Raw genomic sequence first — 19,416 nt, 5'->3', positions numbered from 1 at the left:
TTAATTTTCGAAAGAAAATTGAAGTAGCACCCAGTCTTATTTTCGGGGGGACACGGTATATATCGACTTTGGTAACGCGATATTAATAAACAGCTAATCGAGTATGCATGCTAACCAGATCTGCCCATGTCGCGGCTTCAATTAATGATGGTTTAATTGTTCCTAAGACAAATCTGGTAGCCAAAATAGCAGACGCTTTGCATTGCCGCCTTTTGCATCTCACATATATTTGCTCTTGTATTTTTGGTTCGCGATTGATATGAAAACTGCAAACTCATTCTCATTGATGATGGGTTGCTGTTTTTCTGATAGCACTGATTTGATTTGAACTGCTGAAAGGCTTTGCAGTGGGCAAATTGTATAAGAAAAAATAGCCGTCTCAATTACATCGATGTACTTGAAGAATTTGGTCCTCGAATACATTCGTTTGGTAGATTCTAATATTGATCTCCTTGGCGTTGACACAAATTGTAACCTGGTAAAAGCTGTAAACTCTTTTTCACCTCTTTGATTGCTAAACGTCCTTTATTCATTTTACAAAGTTATTTTTTTATTGAACTGCACACTACTAACTAACACATAAACAACTGCAAAAAACATTAATATTGATAGAAGGCGTGAAATTCTACAGAAGTCACAAAGCGCGAGTGAACTCACTCTTATCACCGTGTCGCAGCGCAGTCGACAGACACGATGACGTCGTTCCGAAAATAGAGGGAATGCATGCGGCCTGCCGTAGAGCAGATAGGATATCCAGCACGGTACAGCTGCGTTACTCATCAGTAATCGCGTGAAGGTCGCCAGATCAGGGTAAATGTCAATCCTTCGTGTAGAAAACTGTTTCACGGATTTTTCTTTCTTCTTATATGTATTACTCTTATGTGTGTTAGTATGTTGTTGATATTAGATGTTCCATAATTTCTGCTGAGGAGTTGAGGATAACTTGTATATTCATCATTGTGGAAGTGTAAACTCAATGTAAATAAATACTGATGTCAGAGATAGGAATACGTGAGATTTCTTATATCTACATATACTTCAATGTACATCTAAATGTGAAAACGATACTCTCTTTCGTTGTTTTGTAAATAGATACAATTGTTGGTAGAGTGAAGTGATGTAGACTCGAATTCGCCCATTAGACTTTCGTAAGTTTCCGTGCAAATTAATGACTTTAGATTCTCCTGGCCATCTTTTTATGAGACTCGAAAACCCTACAGAATGATAGCATTTATTGGTTCCATTCAGATAAAAATAGCATTGTTATGGTTTTCCGTATGGTATATTATAATTAGCATGTCTGTAACAATCGTTCTTTTTTGGTACCATGCGAATCAAGATATTGAATAGCTAAGTTTAAAAAACTCACGGTATAGTAAACAAAGCTAGCGCCATACTAATACAAACTCCGGCCTTCATTTCAGACTCATCTTCGGCTCGGACGAATACGTAACATGAATCAAAGTGGTGGACGTTTCGATTTTGACGATGGTGGAACATACTGCGGGGGCTGGGAGTCGGGACGGGCTCATGGTCATGGCATTTGTACAGGACCAAAAGGACAAGGCGAATTTGCTGGATCTTGGAACCATGGGTTTGAGGTTATTGGGGTGTACACATGGCCCAGTGGGAACACCTACGACGGTAATTGGAGTTTAGGAAAAAGACACGGTCTTGGTATTGAGACGAAGGGAAGGTGGCAATACAAAGGCGAATGGACTCATGGTTTTAAAGGAAGGTATGGTGTGAGGTGCAGTACTACGACTAGAGCAAAATACGAAGGAACGTGGAGCAATGGATTACAAGATGGTTACGGTACTGAGACGTACGCAGATGGGGGTAAGTAAAATATCAGTCAGATATTTTATCTCAACTTGATATTGATTTATCGCGGTCTGCGCTTATAGCCAGGCGTAGGTCCTGATAGTTGATTAAATACTTTCAAAATCACGCTTTGTTACATTTCCAACGTGGAGTACCAATATCCAACTAATTCAAAAATTTGGAAGCATATGCATACTAGACAATAGACATGCATACTACATTACTAGTTTTATGGGGATTTTTTAATTACACTAAACAACTAGATATATTCGCAATGCACACCAGCTGTACACTTCGCGGTTAGAGGGATAAATAATTCATAAGGGTATGCAGACGATTTTAAACGAGACTCGCTTGTTTAGATTCCAGAGCGTTGTGAACGTGCGGTCGACTGGTCGCTGAAATGTTTAATTATCATATTTTATTTATATGAGATCCCAAATCGCTTATAAAATAAAATATTCTACCACAAAGCATCAACCAATTGTACCAGTGCTTGGGGCAAGTAGTGTTATTAGTAAGTTATGATATTTTCATTTTAATCAATTTCTCCCAACTCTTCAAATTGAAACAAAAATATTTTAGAGGGGCATTAAATCACTGAGTTGTCTGTGCTCCATCCTATCTACAGTTCTAGAACCTTTACCAAGTCAATTGCGAGTTCCTGCTTTTTCCGAATTGCTGACATTTTGTATTTAAAGTTGAAAAAACGGTAAAATGCATCAATAGCAAAACAATATTAAGCAGAAACCAGGATGTTTTATAAATGTAGAAAATTTCAAACTCATATAACTGTATATCTTCTGAGACGTATTGCTAAATCTAATTCACGCGAAAGGGCACAGCCAACAGCGCTAACCAAACCATTTACAGTTTAGACCAGCGTTTCCCAACCTTTTTTGGTCGCGGACTATTTTCTCACCGGCGAAAGCCTTTGCGGACTCAACGTGCGTTTATTGCAAATGTACTCTGCGTGAAGAAGTAATAAAACCAAACAGAACAGAATTTTAACGAATTTCAAAATCGGAAATTCGCCGCAATTGCGCGTTTGTTGATAGAGCTAACTTTTTTAGTGTATGAATGACCTTTTCTGTCGCATAATATTCAATCCATGACAACGACGAGAATATAAAATGTCTTTCTATTCTAATTTAGTTGTGTTCATGGTCACTCGCGGTTGCGTCGACTTATGACAAGATGAAAGCACTACTTCTCTAATGCCACGGCAATCTGCGAACATAATAATGTGAGAATATATTGCCCGATTATATTTAGTTTTGATACATATTTTTTGCGATCTTGCGAATTTGTTATCGCTGTTAGAAAAATCCTACTATCTGCTATGAATTTCCAGAAAGTACAACTTGATTTAGTATTGATTAAAAATATAATTAAAGTATATTATTAAATAAAAAATCGTCTTTCTTTAATACTAATTTAATTGTAATAATTTATTCTGCGGTTGTGTTGACGAAATAGAAGCAATACTACTCAGGAAATATCATAACAATCCGTGGACACAAAAATGCGTGGTAAAGTGCCCGATTATATGTTGTTTTGATTCGTATTTTTGTGAATTCAACAAATCCTGAGCTGTTTGTATAACACTCACGGCGCTCCAGTACCAATGTGGAGGCAGTAAAGCAAAGAATCCTAAGGGAAAATGCCCTGATACGGATACTTCAGTAGCCCCGAAATTTTGTGATTCACAATGTCGAAAAAAGCGTTTTTAATCGGTCGAGGACCATCATAGAACTAAATTTATGGTGTTTTCCGTTTTATTTTTATTAGTATTTTGTATTGCCGCTTTTCAATTTAGAAAATTTAGGTTGCCACCATTGACACCTACCAGAAAAGAAAATTATTCCTTGTTGCTCGAGCTCGCGAGAAACGCCACTTAGATATCTATCCACGCGTTGCCGACTCGTGTTTTCGTCGGAAATCCGCAAGTAAGTTGTGAACTCCAATCGTTTGATTAAGGGACGCGCAAGTGGCCTGTCACGTCACCTGTTACCAAATTTTCGAATAGTAGATTGCTATTCTAATAGTTGAATATTCGAATATATGCCCAGCCCTACTTAGTACCCAGTAATTATTGACTCGATTAATGGTATATGAATAAATTTGCTTTTTATATTTTATGTAAAATGTAACCTAAATCGTAACTTTGCTAATGGTCAAGTTTTGCAAAAACGTTTGCGGCCCGCTGTGAATTTCTGTCTCGTTGCGGACTCATTTCAACGCTCCGCGGACTCATTTGAGACCGCGGACTCGGGTTGGGAAACACTGTTTTAGACGAATTGATTCACCTGGACTTACATGTGCAGGACGGCCTTACAAAATCATTGTGATAAAGCAATATCAGCAAGCGATGAAAACTATTATTGTGGACATTGTTACAGTCGTTTTATGGGGACTTTATTGGACATTTTGAATGTCCGATTAATCGACACGATTTTAACAATCGTGTCGGATTTTGAAATCGCTTTTGATTGGCATGAATAACGATTGTTTGTGTTGTCCGCCTATGAAAGTTATGTGGAAACTTTCAGTAAACCACATTTTTCACATTTAACTTCACTACACGTGGAATTTTGACTGATCCAAGACGAACGTTTTGATAAGAGCCCATTAACGCACGACTCGTCAGTGAATGAAGCAAATATTTCCTTATCTTGCTACAACATTCATCTGGATGACATCAACACTCGCGACAAATCATGTTGTATCCATTTATAGAAGCTTATAAAATTTAAACGGTATTCTTGAACAACAAGCTGGAATAACAGTTCTGAAACTCTCATTATATTAATAGTACAAGCAGTCATTCATTACATTACAGGCATTTATGATTTATTCTGTCTAATCCCTAGTGAATGCTGAATATTTCAGCATGCAGACACGCGAATATTGCGATAGCCTTCGCTAAGCGTAAAGGCTTACAGTACTAATTTATTTTCTGATTCTCTATCATAGCTTTACCTAGCTGACAATGCTGGTCCGTTCGCGTATTCAAAGTTACGTTACGAGCGCGTTGGGAAAGGGTAGATATTAGATCAATCGATTTAATGATTCTGAGAGTCTGTTACTGATAGCTAAAGTTTTTCACTGGTTTGGTATATGCTACCTTCAAGTAGTATAATTGATTGATCATTTAACCAACCATCTTTTACTGACTTTACTGAGAATCGATGTCAAAGACCTAATTACATAATTCCTTTGGATTCTTCATTATAAAATCTGATGTGGTCATTCAATTAATGTTCAAATTTTGTGCTTATTAAACAGGCTTTAACAATAATGTATGCAATCTTATTTTACAGGTACTTATCAAGGACAATGGATGGGTGGAATGCGCCACGGATATGGAATTCGACAAAGTGTGCCGTATGGGATGGCATCCGTTGTTCGAAATCCACTCCGCTCATCTCTTACTTCTTTGCGAAGCGAACACAGCAATGTAGCAGTTCTACACAACGACATTAGTAAGTCATATTCACACTTTCATTCATAGTACCCTTTCTAATTCGTTCAGCATTAGATGTGCTGCTTCAATTATATTGTGAATGTTCCTCAGCCTAGAGTAAATTATTTGACTCATATCATTTGGCGCGAAAATATCTACCTAGTTTTTTCTTGTGATGAATTGTAACTTGATGCAAAAAAGTTGGAATACGAAAATAGTAAAACATTATGGTAAATTTACATTAGAATTTGGGTTCAATAACACATAAAAATATTATAAAAAATGGTATTTGACTGAAAGTTCATCTGTGCACAAAGCCTCTTATGCACTGTTGATGATGACTGGCAATTGGTAAAATACATAAATATATATAGGTCATCTGCGAGTTTAAAATATTTGGGTTGGTTTGTATTTAATTAGAAAACAGCTTTACATCATCATAAAAATCCAATACATGTACCCATGTTGATAAAATAGTAACTTCCCGAAATACATTTTATGACAAAGATGGATTAGGAATCTACATGTAATCGTTAGTATGTATATGTGCCGGATGCAACATGGCATTACTATGTAGAATGAACAGTTCTATCCGAATAGGGGTTTTTAGAATATTCTCATTCCTTCACAGCATTTGGTTGCTCGCTTATGCGGTTCCCTTGGGTCCAACACGTGACGTTCGCCAACAGACAGCTGCGTTTGTTCGTCGAATCCAAATCGTCTCATTTAAATCGACGTTACAAATTCAGGAACAGACAACACTGATTAAGATTGCGTTTTTTATTGAAAAACCAAACAATAGCAATTTATTACTCAACCAAAACCATATCTGACATTAATTTTGGGTACTTTTACATATATATATACATGCCTTTCCATTAGACATGCAAGCACACGTACACATGATACCGTTTCGTTCTTTCAAGATAATTCTTGAATTATTCATGAACAAGTTAAAGTAACTTAGGCTGACAGGATATTCCTGCTTTCCTGCTAGCAATACATTGCATTTGATCAGTCTAATGTCAAATTTACCCCACCCATAGATGTGGATACTTTTATTCGTTGGAGACTTGGGAAAGTATACAAGGCAAGGAATTGTCCGTTAAACTATAAGTGTATTTCAATTGTTCATCTTCATCCATCGGTTGAGTAGAACCAATATTACCAAAAAAATTTGGGCTTTATAGAATTATATATATATATATATGGAATAAATTGAAAACAAGATTCTATCAAAAATCGAAATGGTTTCATATATTTTGAGATATTAAAAAATTATGTGCCTGTAATGATATATATATATATATATAGATATCGTCACGCTAATAACAGAATTGTGTAAGTCATTTTTAGCAGTTTTGAGAAAAACGTAAAAAACTTCCTAATGATATTGTTATGCCATTGAGAGTCAATAATTTGCCATGGTTCAATTTTTTGATCGTAGCCGGATTTAAGTTGATTTGTATGACGCAGTTAAGTGACGTCATAATGGCGCACTGTGACTTAGGCAGAAATGTGTCTATGACTTGGGGACAAACGCAATTTTGCAACTTTACTATATGCACCAGTCCTGAAAACTAAACATTCCAAAAACGAATGTAATTTTCAGTATCTACAATGTCTAATCCCCAAAATAGCTAATCAGTTTCAATTACATTATTTTTTATGTTTAAAAATATATATTTCAATAAGATAACACGATCTGCACACCCACCGAAATAAGACTAAGAATAAATATAAAGAATAAAACAGCAATGCACCCAATATAAAAGCCAACCTAGGTGAATTGGACTCGGACAGTGAATATCACAAGTGCACGCCTTCCTATACTGTAGTATAAATTCAAATTAATACGCAAAATAATAATATTAATAATAATTCATTATGACGAATCAATTGCGCAAATGTGCATGCCATACTAAATCTCCATTTTTATGGGTTTCGGAATTCTTAAAATAAAATCTGAGTTAACAGACAGATGCGCAGCATTACACAAATACCTATTTTATAAAAAACTCAAAATCGCCGAAAAGGACTTACGCAATTCGGTTATTAGCGTGGCGATATATATATATGTTTTGAAAGTTAATATGTGAATAAACAATGAGATGATGGGTGTTGTATTTAAATTTATATCGTGGAATAATAGAAAAAACAAGTTTGAATTATTGACTGAAATTCTAATAAGAAATACATCGATGTAACTGAACTTTAAGATCATTACTACGGAAACATAGAATGATCATCAACAGGCTTAGATAGATTTCCATATTTTCAGAAGTCGCCCCAATTTCAACGATCTATAACAGTGTTTCCCAAACTTTTTAGAGTTGCGACCCCCTATTTATTACCACAGCTTATGGCGACCCATTTAACTTTTTATGACATAACACAGAACACAGCAATGGCTAATCATCGTAAAACTACCGCGTTTCCTCGAAAATAAGACCTGGCCTGAAATAAGACCTAATTTGAATTTTAAAAATGATTTTAATCAAACCTTATACCCTTAAAACAAGAGAGCTAAGCTCAAATATATGAACACGTCACAAGGCGTCGCTATTTTTTATTCTGACTCATAAAAAACGAATCGCTTGAAGTCCAATTTCAAAGCAATTGGTCCAGTATTCGAAGAGAAAAGCGATTTTTTTCATGATAATGACGAAGAAGAATAACAATAACGACAACCTAATATTGAAACGATCGTTATGTTCACTGACGTGTCCAATAAATTTTGAATGTGTGGGAGAGGAAAGTTCAATGACCTGAGGAAAGGTGAAGATCACACCACTATTCACGATTGTGTGATGTCACATCATATTTATGATATTTGTCCATTGATTTTTGTATAGGAAATAGAAATAAAAACAATTGATGTAGGTTTTTATATATTGTTTATTAAAAAATCTCGTGATTTTCTACAATGTAATTTTATTTTTGATAAATGAACTCAAAAGACCTCTTCCAAAAAAAAAACATTGTGTTATTCTTCAAAAAAAAACACACCTAAATCCTGTCTAAATTTCGTGGAAATACGGTAAGAAGTGCTGTACGGTGTACAAAACTGCTATGCGTAAAAAAAACCCACACGGTCATTCTTTGTGTAGCAAATTTTTGTTCCTTTGAGAAGATCGTAAAAGGGAAACTTTCACAGATTAGAATGTAAATTCAATTTAAATTCAATGTTTTCTTTGAAGATTTACGTATTCGCCACCGATCCTAATAACCAGTATAAGTAATCAAAGCTTTCTACATCTTTACACGACTCACTAAGATTCCTTTTGCGACCCACCAATGGGTCGCGACCCATAGTTTGGGAACCGCTGAGTTAGTTTTTGCAATCATTGCCACCAGAGAGAAATAGCCATATCATATGGAAACGAAAACGAAAACTAGAAGTTGTTTATATAAAATTGTTTTAAATCTAATTTTAACTTACAAAATGTTGAACTTCCACACTCTGTTGTACTTTCTTTCCATTATTATCAGCGTATGGAAAATGCTCAAAATTTAACGTTCTGACAGACTAGCACTGGCTGAAGAATTTTTTAAAAACTGCTATCTATGTAGACCATGTACAAATGTGGACTCAATAAGTTACCCTGGCTCACACCAATAATTAAAAAATTCAGATGAATAACTTAGTCAACCTATGAATATATACTCAAAATATAACATTAAATTAATTATAACCTATTTATAAAATTTTAGCGACTGACGCCCCACTTGGGTCTCGAGGTGGGTTTGTTTTGACGACGAAGGGGGATGTCTCTTCCACCCCGGCTTCGTTGAAGAAAAAGAGTTTTTTCAAAAGCGGAAGTTTGAAAAGATCTCTATCCACTGGACTAAAAATGAGGTCAAAATCAAGTGCATCAATAGCGAGTAACGCCAGTAAAGCAAGCTCTGTTAAAAGCGGGTTGTCTTATCGGAGGTATGTAATTAACAGTATTGCTTTTTATATGTTATCACGTCACATTATAATTTATCAAATAGTAATGGAGTTATAAATAGCTTCGGAATGTGTTTTGTGGGTTAATGAGGTGGAGGTTGAAATTAGGGCTAAGTTAGAAACTTTCACATCTCTCAATCAATTCAAGAGATTCTGATCGGATATCAGAACTCGTGCACACTGGGTATGAGAGAAATCATTAATTTTTGGTTTGTATTTTGATATGCAATATACGATTCTACAACCTCCAAGCGTATATTTATGCTGCGGATTTAGGTGTTTGCTTTGTGTTGCATGTCGACAGCAACGGAAATTAAATCGATTCATGTGCACATAAAGAATCTCGCAGCGTAAAAAATGTTTCGTTTCAGAATATTGTAAACCGTTGATATACGGCGAATTCGTGACACAAAATACGAACGTTTTACATATTCCGAGTTTACGGTAATTGTGGGTAAAAATAGCTATGAAAAACGAATAATTTTTATCGTGTAATTCTAGTTGTACGCCATACTGTCTAAAAAGGGGATATTAAAGTTATAAGTAAATTAATTTTCAATAATCTATAAAGGCCCGTGTAATTTCTGTCTTATATTTTACTTTGACGCAGCGATTTTGCTGGCTCCATGGGAAGTAGCAGCGAGTATGGATCATCAGTATACGGAGACATAAGTGAAATTGGGGATCCATTACAGCTTTCGACTATCGAAGATCACATAGATATGAATACGATTGAAACATATCGAGGAGAATGGAAAAACGATAAACGAGAAGGTTTACAAGTTGTTTGTTTCATATTGTAGAAAAACTATTATTGTTGTTTATGATAATAGTGTATTTGGTACACAACTTGGTACATTTTTACACTTGGAAGTTTTCAATACAAATATTACACTGTACCACGATGCCTCACAAAATCCATACATAGCCTTTCTGAATAGAACTCGAATGTTAGCTACTAATTGCATATTATACCTTACATGTTGAGGTAAAAGAAACACTAAAACAGAACGTTCATAAAAAAACATTAATATTTATTTTGAAGTTCTAAAAATGTTATGTACATAGAATGAATCATGGGAATCGCTGTTTTCGTTTTTTGCATCCTGGGTCGAAAATTTTTTCTTCTGGTATCAAGTTTTACAAATAACATTTTGTGATAATTTAGCCATACAATAAAAACATAGTATAATCTAAGGATATTGCAAACACAATCTGAGCAGGCAAACCCAAATTTAGAGTGTTATCAATTTAAACTGTCAAAAACAGCGGTGTACTGGCACCTGTCACTATTTTTTGAAACCCAGTAATTAACCAGTAAGTGTTATTTTTTATGTATGCCTTTGTAAAAAGTACTCTGAAAAATTATGTTCATAATCCGTATACAAGGTACTGGATAACCTGGATGTTTCATGAAATTCTGTGCCTAATATAGCCTTTCAAGACATAGTGTTCCGCAGCCAACGAGACAGCATTCGAATTCACCGGCAATGCATCAACATGTATATTGAGAGTGTAAAAGAAGGTGACGTGTCAGAGGTCACCGTGCATACATCTGTCGTCGTAGTTGACAACTCCCATAATATTAGATTATATATTTGCAACATACCACAAATACGATTGGAATTATTGATAGCCTTTATGAAGCGTGACCTTTATAAAGATATCGGCGATGAAGAAACTGGCTTTGTCTAAATAAAACAATCTATAAAAAGTCATTCAACACACAACACCAGTACAAATGTATATATACTCCATACTGAAAAACTCGATAATGAAACTGTGAAAACTGCACTAGGATAATTAAAATCGCATCACCATTCACACTTATTATATAAAGTTAACCGAATAGTACAGCTGAACTGTTTTTCTATTGACCAATCCTGACAAGATTCTTACATAAAGACTCGAATGAGTTGGTTTAAATGAGGGATACCCCTTACCTTAGACATGGCAAAAGTTGAACGAAAAACTCTTTATTATTTAATGAAGGTAGTCCGGCTGTGGCCAGTTTAGTAATATGCTGCCGGTAATAAATTAAAAGTCGGCTTATTTGTTATTCACTCATAATAAGATTATATCTTATGTACTAGTTAACCATATTACCACATTTCTTTGTCGTTATTCCACTCCATTATGTGATTAATCATATTAAATTAATTTCGCAATATTAGGATATGGAATATGCGAAAGGACAGACGGTTTTAGATACCAGGGAGAATGGTTGGGGAACCAGCGACACGGATACGGATGCACTACTTTTCCTGATGGAACAAGAGAAGAAGGAAAATACAAAAACAACGTGATTGCAGTATCTAGGAGAAAAAACATGCTCGGCGTGAGAACAGGAAAAGTGAAAGAAAAGGTAGATTCCAGCGTGAAACAAGCTAGAAGAGCAATGGAAGTTGCAAAGCAAAAAGCAGAAATTGCGACCTCGAGGTAACGTGGATATTATGTTTATTTACGTTATGAGATTAGACTGAGCTATAAATATTTTATTCTTCGATGTAATTGAGTTATGGATGTCTGGTGGTAACGAATCCCAAGATAACTCAACTATTAAATAAAGATGTACATTTTAGCTGCTTAGGCAATACAATAATAAAGTATATTCAAATGCTTTGAAATGATTGTATTTGTTATGTGAGCATTGGTAGTCGCATATGGTTAAGGCGATTGTACTGTGAAAAACAATATGCCGAGTATTATTTTCTTGTTTGTTGGGCTTTTTGGCATGCTTTGGAAAAGAATCCACAGTTCATAGATTTCTGTTACAATCAAAACATCACTATGAAGTCAGTTCTCAATATATCCTAACCAGGTTTGTTTTGTTTTGATCAGTGTTTCCATAGGTTGTTACTTCCTTTAAAACAACCTCTAATGCCCAACAGTCATACTACTATCAATATTTTATCATTGTTATTGTTTGAATAGAACGGGGCATGGTATTGCTAAATCTGAACAAGCTGAAATCACGGCGCACAACTCCAGAGAAGAAGCAAAAATTGCTCGATGTGTTGCCAAGGACCTGGCCCCCGATTTTCATCAACCGGGTAAGCTAGCATTCATTCGTATAGAACAGAAATAACCATTACCGGATTTCATTTTCTGTAATAAATGTCTTTTAAAACCGCAGGTTTGACGTATCTATTGGCAAAGGGAGAAGATCCTTTTCGAGATATGGAACATGCTGAAGATTACAACCTGAACAGAGAAAGATTAAGTGGCGTTGCTGGTCCTGAATCATACCATCAGTTCAGGTGATGATAAACCGTTACATTATAAGCATCTTTCTCATTGCAGGCGTGGATTAACTCTTACATTTCTTGCTTGAAATTGACAAGTTGCCAATCAATAGGCGACGGGATTTGTTTTAAGCACACGGCCTTAATATGACCCAGTCGTTTTAAAACATTCGGTAGATTAAAGTGAATCTTGCAATCAGTCCAGGGAAATATATTGAAGGATATGTTAAATTACTTTAAAACTATGGTATATATCACAATTTTTTTTATAGTAATTCCTAGAATATTCCCTTGGGTAATATAATTATGAATAAAGTGGTTCGATGACATATTGGCATTATTATTATTATAGCACCGATCAACAAGACAAATCACCGGTTGTTAATAGGTCCAGTGTGGATATTACTAATTTGCCGAATGAAATATCAAGATCAAATTCACCTGGACAGGAAAACACATTAGGAAGGTTAGTATTGATTATCGCCTAATAGAAGTGAGGGGTTAGGGGTTAATGGAAACTCATAAGGAAATGTATTTGAAAAATTGTGAAACATAGCATATAAATATGTTTGGCGTCGTATAGAAACAAATATCCTCAATATATACATCGAATTAAAAATCCTCACAATGCAAAATTTTATTCATTTATAGTTTGTTAGCATCCGCTTTGACAGGAATTATAGCAACGCTTAACTGCATGGCCAGATGTTTCTTAGTCATTGACATGAAAAGAAAATGGCGGCCATCGCTTAGCCTAACAGTAATAAAGGCAACGGGCAAAACGACAAAAGATATAACTTTTTACGTATTTTTTTTTCTTGTGAGCACCTTTTTTTTAACATCAACTGTGTTGACAACGGCCACACTGAATAGCTTGGCGGGCTGACTGTTGCACACCCCTGGGCAAGATGGACTGTACAATTTTTACACCTGTTGAGTACGCTAAATTTTGTGAATAAGCCCTTTATAATTTTCCGGATGTTCTCATTTTTTTATTATTTATCTAATATTTTTAATTCCGAAATTTCCTTGATTATCCATAATATGATATTTCTTTAAAATTTGAATTCTAGGTTCAATCTTACATTAGAAGACATTTATTATTAACCATGGCAGTTTTAATTTTCACCAAATTTCGGAGCTCCAGTAGTATGTGCACCAAGATTCAGGTTGTGCGCCATTTTGGTGCACATACTTCGGGGGCAAATTTCTTCATTTTTTTTTCACTCCATTCTGATTCATGTTTGTTTCTTTAGAAAACAAGGCGTCAGTTTAAGGCGTCTTTCCCTATTTGGTAGCAAAAGCAAATTAAACAAAGACGAGGATGCTTCTTCGACCAAAGTTTCACCGTCTCCCGGCAGAGCGTCGCCTGCTCCTGCAAATAAAATGTATTTGTCGCCACAAAGTGCTGCTCATTCTCCAAATCTATCACGAAGCAACCGATCTTTAAATTCTCAAGTTGACGGCGATATAACAGAAGCTGATAGCAATATTCAATCATTGAAGACACATAACGGTACAAAACCCTATATGCAATCTAACGCGCCGAAACAAGGTTTTTTCCGTTCGCTTATAAACAAACCGAAAAAGGGCGGTGGCGGTTTTAAAATTGGTCATTCGCGGACTTCCACCGAATCATCATTTGCTTCAGTGTCAACGGACGATTTTGACAAAGCTGACAAAGATCTGTGGGAACAAAGGTCAGCTGAGGGTAAAAGAAACGCTTGGAAAAGGACTCGCTCTATGCCTGACAAAAGGAACGATATCACACCAGATTTTGAAAGAGAAAAAGCTATTCCAAAACTTGGAAATGTGTCTAAAGAACAATACCTAACGAGTTATGAGAGCGAAATGTTGCCACTAGCCCCGCTTCATTCCCATACAGAAGCATTAAACCCAGAAATAGCCCAATATGGAGTCGAAAAGAATGTAGCACAAGACCGATTTGTGCAGAAAAACTATTATAACCAGTCTTTCAACGATACAGCTTTTCGGGAGCCAATGAACACTCAGCCTCAAATTCAAATTACCGTAGCTTCCGAGGAAGGTCAAGGATTTGTAGAAAATAATAATTCAACTGTGGGTCCTTCGACCACGTTAACTAGGCAAGATAGTGATCAACAACATTTAAGTCCGTCCATAATTGAAAATAGCAAACTACAAAGAAGGCCCGAACATATAAAAACATTGGGAGCAGAGCCAGTTGCTCCCGCATTTGCAAACTATAATACAAAGGCAGAATCTGAAGCGTCTTCCGATACCATGGCGCGGAGGAGACTTCGAAATATTTATTCTCGCCAGGACGTGAGTATAACCTGTTTTTTATATGATGTGTTTCATGTCTAGTGTACCACCATGTTGGGATTTCCACTAGAGCAGCGACTCGTCTAAATCTAAGATAAATTAGGTTCAAAAAGAAATGACTTATACAGCCGTCGCTTTCACAGCACAAAAATGAAGGGGGGCTCATCTGCTATCGAAGGTATGGCGACCACTTAAACGCCAAGAGCTACTAAAACAATATGAATTTTTTGCGGTACATAATGCTTCAGTGGATCGACGCAAGATAAGCTTCAAGTCAATACGAAACCGTTATTTATATATTTAATCTGATCGGAGTTTGTTGGCAAAACGTTTGACATAAAGATGACTTTAAATTTCGCTCTTGTTCTGTACATTATTCACAACAAACGCTGTCGTTCTTGTCATATTTCGTTTGGATATTGACTTTTATTATGACTAAATCACAAGACACAGTGGAATGCATTTGAAAAAATTTCCGTCAATCACTAATATGCTCATAAATTGTGCAGCCTATGTCTTGTTTTTGTTATTACAATTTCTTATATTTTAATAGTTACTTCTGCGCGTATACTAGTACTGTATGTTATTTGAAGGCAATTTAAACGTTTTAACTATGGTTAAAAATATTTATCTTGCTATCTAAATTTTTTTCAACATTTTTATTAACAATTACCAGGATGAAAACGAACACATTTCAGAAAAAGATCTCAGTAGGAAATACTCTCCTCTTCCTAGTAAATTTCGACAGAATCAGCTACAAATTCCAGCTGCAAAGAGATATAGTTTAGAAAGATCGCCTTCAATCAAAGAAAATGATTCAGTGAGTTTCTCTAAGTATATTGCAGTTCAATTTGCTGTGTCAAAGGTCATGAACCCTGTAATTTTTTCCATGGATATCTGGACGATCATGTAACGTCACATAATTAATTTTATTGGTATACCTCATCCTCTAACGAGTGGCATATTGAAAATTGAGGAACGCTGTCACGAATATAGGATACGAATCATATTTATCGCGGTGGAGAGAAAACCTTATATGACGACTTAATCATCTGACAAACCACGGCCTCTTGTCTGGTTACTAGTCCATATCCGAGTATAGTTAACCAACTATTTGTTTCAGATGTATGGACTTGGTAGTTGAGGGACGCCTAACCCACCAGCGGTTTTGTGAACCAGCCATCCTCTCGCATATGATTACTTCTCACGGGCCACCTGCTGATCCTATGTGTCACTCACTGGTCGCTAAAATGAACTTATTTCTTAAACGATATTCCATTATTCAAAAATCAAAATTAATAATATTTTCTATTTCAGAATCGATCATTTTTGATTGTTCTCGTCATACTTTTGAATCTGGGATTCGTGGCTATTTTTAGTCAATTTTTCTTATGACGGAACATAAGATGAAAAGTTAAATTTGAAAGCGGATCACGAATCCAGTATACAATAAGCAATGTGTGTCTGCGTGTGTCTACGCGATTCATTAATATCTGAATTGGAAATTGTATCAGAAGATATGTATCCTGTGTGGAAATCGGGCCGCATAATTGCATTGGTGAAAATATTGAGAGAATGGAGTTTCTCCGCGCTTCAAAGACATTTTCTTTATATTTTTTTTTACAAAACAGCGGCAACGGGAATTCGTTTGAAAAATGCCTAATTTGCATGTGTCCACTCAATGTTATGGAAATATTTTTAGTATACATTCGTTGATTTATAAAGCTTTTGGCTGCTTGTCAAGATCCTTGTTCTGAGTGACCTGTTACAATATGAACAAAAAAAAAACAGCGGGATTATGAGTCAATGTAAATGTATTTTTAGAGAAGTGTTGATTTACTTATATATAAAATATTATATAATATATTTCATTTCATCGCTGATGCTAGTATTTATAATGATGTCTCAAATACAAATATGAAAAATTCGGACTTTCACTTTGCACATACCTATTTAGTTGACAAGCAGTCGTGAGATAGATCAGGGATAGCGAACCACTGCGTTTTATAAGTGATCTGCCAAGGCACGAATAAAACAAAAAAAAATACTAATATATATATCATTGGTAAAAATTGATAAAAACCAGTCTTAAACTAATCTAACAATAACTGAAATATTATAATGTAACGTCCGTTGGGCAGTCAGGGCTGCGATCTCTCATATTCAAATAGTTAATTTCCAGGCTAGTATGATACTTTTCAAAACCCCTACCCATGGACGCGTGTCTGCACCGCTGTGTACCGTTATGCAGCTATTGGCTCTGACATCGTTTATGTCGCAGTGGTCCCCAAACTTTTTTGTACCATCGCCCCCCTACAGTAGTTTATACAACTTCATCGCCCCCCGGCACTACAAAAAAAAATGTAAAGTCAGAATAAGAGGTCGGAAATGGAAGACCCCAGGGTTCTACCTCCTCTAAAACCGCCGTGTACTTGCCTTATATATTTGACACTTGCCCACACACCTTCCCTCTCAAATGATTGCTCTTCTTTTTGTTTTATAATCTGCATTCTATAATAAAATCTTTATTAATGTTGATGCACAACTAATTTGGATATTTATAAAGTCACTCACTAAATCTTGTCGCGAGACAACATCTTCAGAACACAGGAAAACGCACGATGATTCCGGAAGCAATAATCTGTCGAGCGTCGTAATAGTCGGGCGTGACGGCGAATCCAACATCGGGACAAAATATCGGGAGTTACACGGGGTTGGTTAAACGAGTACTGATTCAACGTATAGTCTTTGGGGTGATGTGGCGAATACGAACGTTTCCAATACGAATATTGCTTTATAGCTTTAATTCATATGTTTGAACAATGAGATTCTAAACTCGCGTGCTGGCGTGTGATACTGAACTATTTGCTGTGCATTGGTTTCCTACACCGTTAGAAGTAGACTTTGTAACATTTATACATTTGGATATGTGTTTTGAAGCATGAGCTCCAAGAAAAATGCCTCATGAAATAGATAAAAATATAAAGTAGTCAAGCAATTTTTTGCTTTATACCGGTAACATAGAGACAGGTAAAATATACACAAGATTTTGCTACAGTATAGGTATGGTATGCTGGACATTCTTACAATGTGATCACAAATTATAAAATTGGTATTCAACAAACGCTCGTTAAATATATCTCTAATAGTAAACAACAAGAGAGCGATGTTCAAATATATATCGACACGGAGTAGATTACCGCATATTAGTACCTTGTCTACTCACTACAGACCACTGTGAAGCTGCTAGTAGCAATTTGACCTTTGTGTGCGGCGAAGCGGAAAGGTGAATATTGACAGCTGAAATGGAGGCGTGTCATTATCTACATCCGAAATAATGCAGAAAACGAAATTAGCATAACATCAATGGAAAGATATTCATCATTCAGGATAAATTAATATCTACAAAGCAAAAAATAAATTTCTTTATAAACAATGAAAAAACAGAAAAAGGGAAACGAATTTTATTCAACTTCCTTCAAAATAGCAGATGAGCAATTCCTGAAGCAAGTCCCTTGTACAGTACAACAAAACAGAGGAGATGGAAGACGCGATTAAAGAATAGGGGAGTCAGCGTAACCCCATAAGAAAAAATAAGCCTTCTTAATTTTATATTCTAGGGTATTCTCATAGCGAAAATGTCCTTATTCGGAAAAATTACGTATAGCGAAAAAAAGATGATTCAGCCAAATTTCAAAGCCCAGCAGCACCCCCTTCAGATCCAGAGGCATCCGATTTGATTTAATTAATATTAAAGAGGTTTACCTGGAATTCACGGAGCTCGAACCTAATCATCCTTAATTTCAGAACTACGTATAGCGAGAAGAGCTAATTTAGTCAAATTTCGAAGCCCGGCAGCATTCCCTTTCGCTCAAGAGGCATCCGATTTGATTATTTAATATTAAACCTGAAGTTTTTCACACAACTCGAACCTGAACTTTTTTTCTATAATCTAGGCCTAGGGTATTCTCGTAGCGAAAATGGCCCTATTTGGAAAAATTATGTATAGAGAAAAAAGCTAATTTAGCTAAATTTCAAAGCCCAGCAGCACTCTCTTCACCTCAAGAGGCATTTGATTATATATTCTTAAAGAGTTCACCTCGAGTTAATCACACAACTCAAACCTAAGCCTTGTTCTGTTTATAATCTAAGAACATCTAAGAAAAAGGACATTTAAGAAAAATCTTATATTGCCGTAAAATATATTTGAATTTACTGCTTATCGTGATGTATTCCATCCGTAGCCCATCTATAAACTTAATCATTGTTGTCTGTGTGGAATTTTGGACTCGCCCATGTTTTACACTACTACCCTTCAATAAGCACAAAACTGTCACATCATCTTTTAATGAGCACAAAAACGAGATTTAACGCACCGCTGCGCAAAATTAGAAGAAGGTTTGCTACTAGCTTCACAGCGGTATCATAGTGGTTAATCTACAGTGCGTACCGGTATCAAATAACCTTTCGCGTAGCACAGGTTCGTAAAAACAAAACGGAAGACGGCCGTCATGTTTGGCGGATTAAAAATATTAATACAGCGAAATTTTGGATGAAATATCAGATCTCATGGGATTCATAGAAAAGTTAGGAATAAATAACAGTAATAGCGCTTTAGGGACAAA

The 19,416-nt window shown here is 35.8% G+C and overlaps 1 protein-coding gene across 4 annotated transcripts; it reads left to right on the top strand.

Moving 5' to 3' along the window:
- The first annotated feature begins 653 nt into the window (after positions 1-653).
- On the top strand, positions 654-16,722 carry LOC120340817 (uncharacterized). Of its 4 annotated transcripts, XM_039409189.2 has the most exons (13): positions 817-1,011; positions 1,093-1,148; positions 1,425-1,839; positions 5,148-5,309; positions 9,005-9,224; positions 9,853-10,016; positions 11,417-11,681; positions 12,177-12,295; positions 12,379-12,502; positions 12,840-12,953; positions 13,744-14,791; positions 15,468-15,611; positions 16,109-16,722. In XM_039409189.2, the coding sequence occupies exons 3-13, from the start codon at positions 1,455-1,457 to the stop codon at positions 16,184-16,186; spliced, it is 2,823 nt and encodes a 940-aa protein (XP_039265123.2). In that variant the 5' UTR covers positions 817-1,011; positions 1,093-1,148; positions 1,425-1,454; the 3' UTR covers positions 16,187-16,722. The 4 variants fall into 4 exon arrangements, with proteins under 4 accessions (XP_039265121.2, XP_039265123.2, XP_039265122.2 ...); XM_039409187.2 differs by lacking the exons at positions 817-1,011; positions 1,093-1,148 and adding an exon at positions 654-810; XM_039409188.2 differs by lacking the exon at positions 1,093-1,148.
- The last annotated feature ends 2,694 nt before the right edge of the window (positions 16,723-19,416 follow it).

Source organism: Styela clava, chromosome 14 (genome assembly GCF_964204865.1).
Source record: "Styela clava chromosome 14, kaStyClav1.hap1.2, whole genome shotgun sequence".
Classification (NCBI taxonomy): domain Eukaryota; kingdom Metazoa; phylum Chordata; class Ascidiacea; order Stolidobranchia; family Styelidae; genus Styela; species Styela clava.
Note: the sequence above shows the minus strand (reverse complement) of the source record. Positions and strands in the feature narration are given on the sequence as shown.

What these genes read in the sequence shown, in the direction of transcription:
- LOC120340817 (XM_039409187.2), top strand. Translation starts at nt 1,455, where the DNA reads ATGAATCAAAGTGGTGGACGTTTCGATTTTGACGATGGTGGAACATAC. An exon ending in GAATCATACCATCAGTTCAG is followed by an intron (nt 12,503 to 12,839) that starts GTGATGATAAAC and finishes TTATTATTATAG; the next exon opens with CACCGATCAACAAGACAAAT. An exon ending in CAATCAAAGAAAATGATTCA is followed by an intron (nt 15,612 to 16,108) that starts GTGAGTTTCTCT and finishes TTTCTATTTCAG; the next exon opens with AATCGATCATTTTTGATTGT.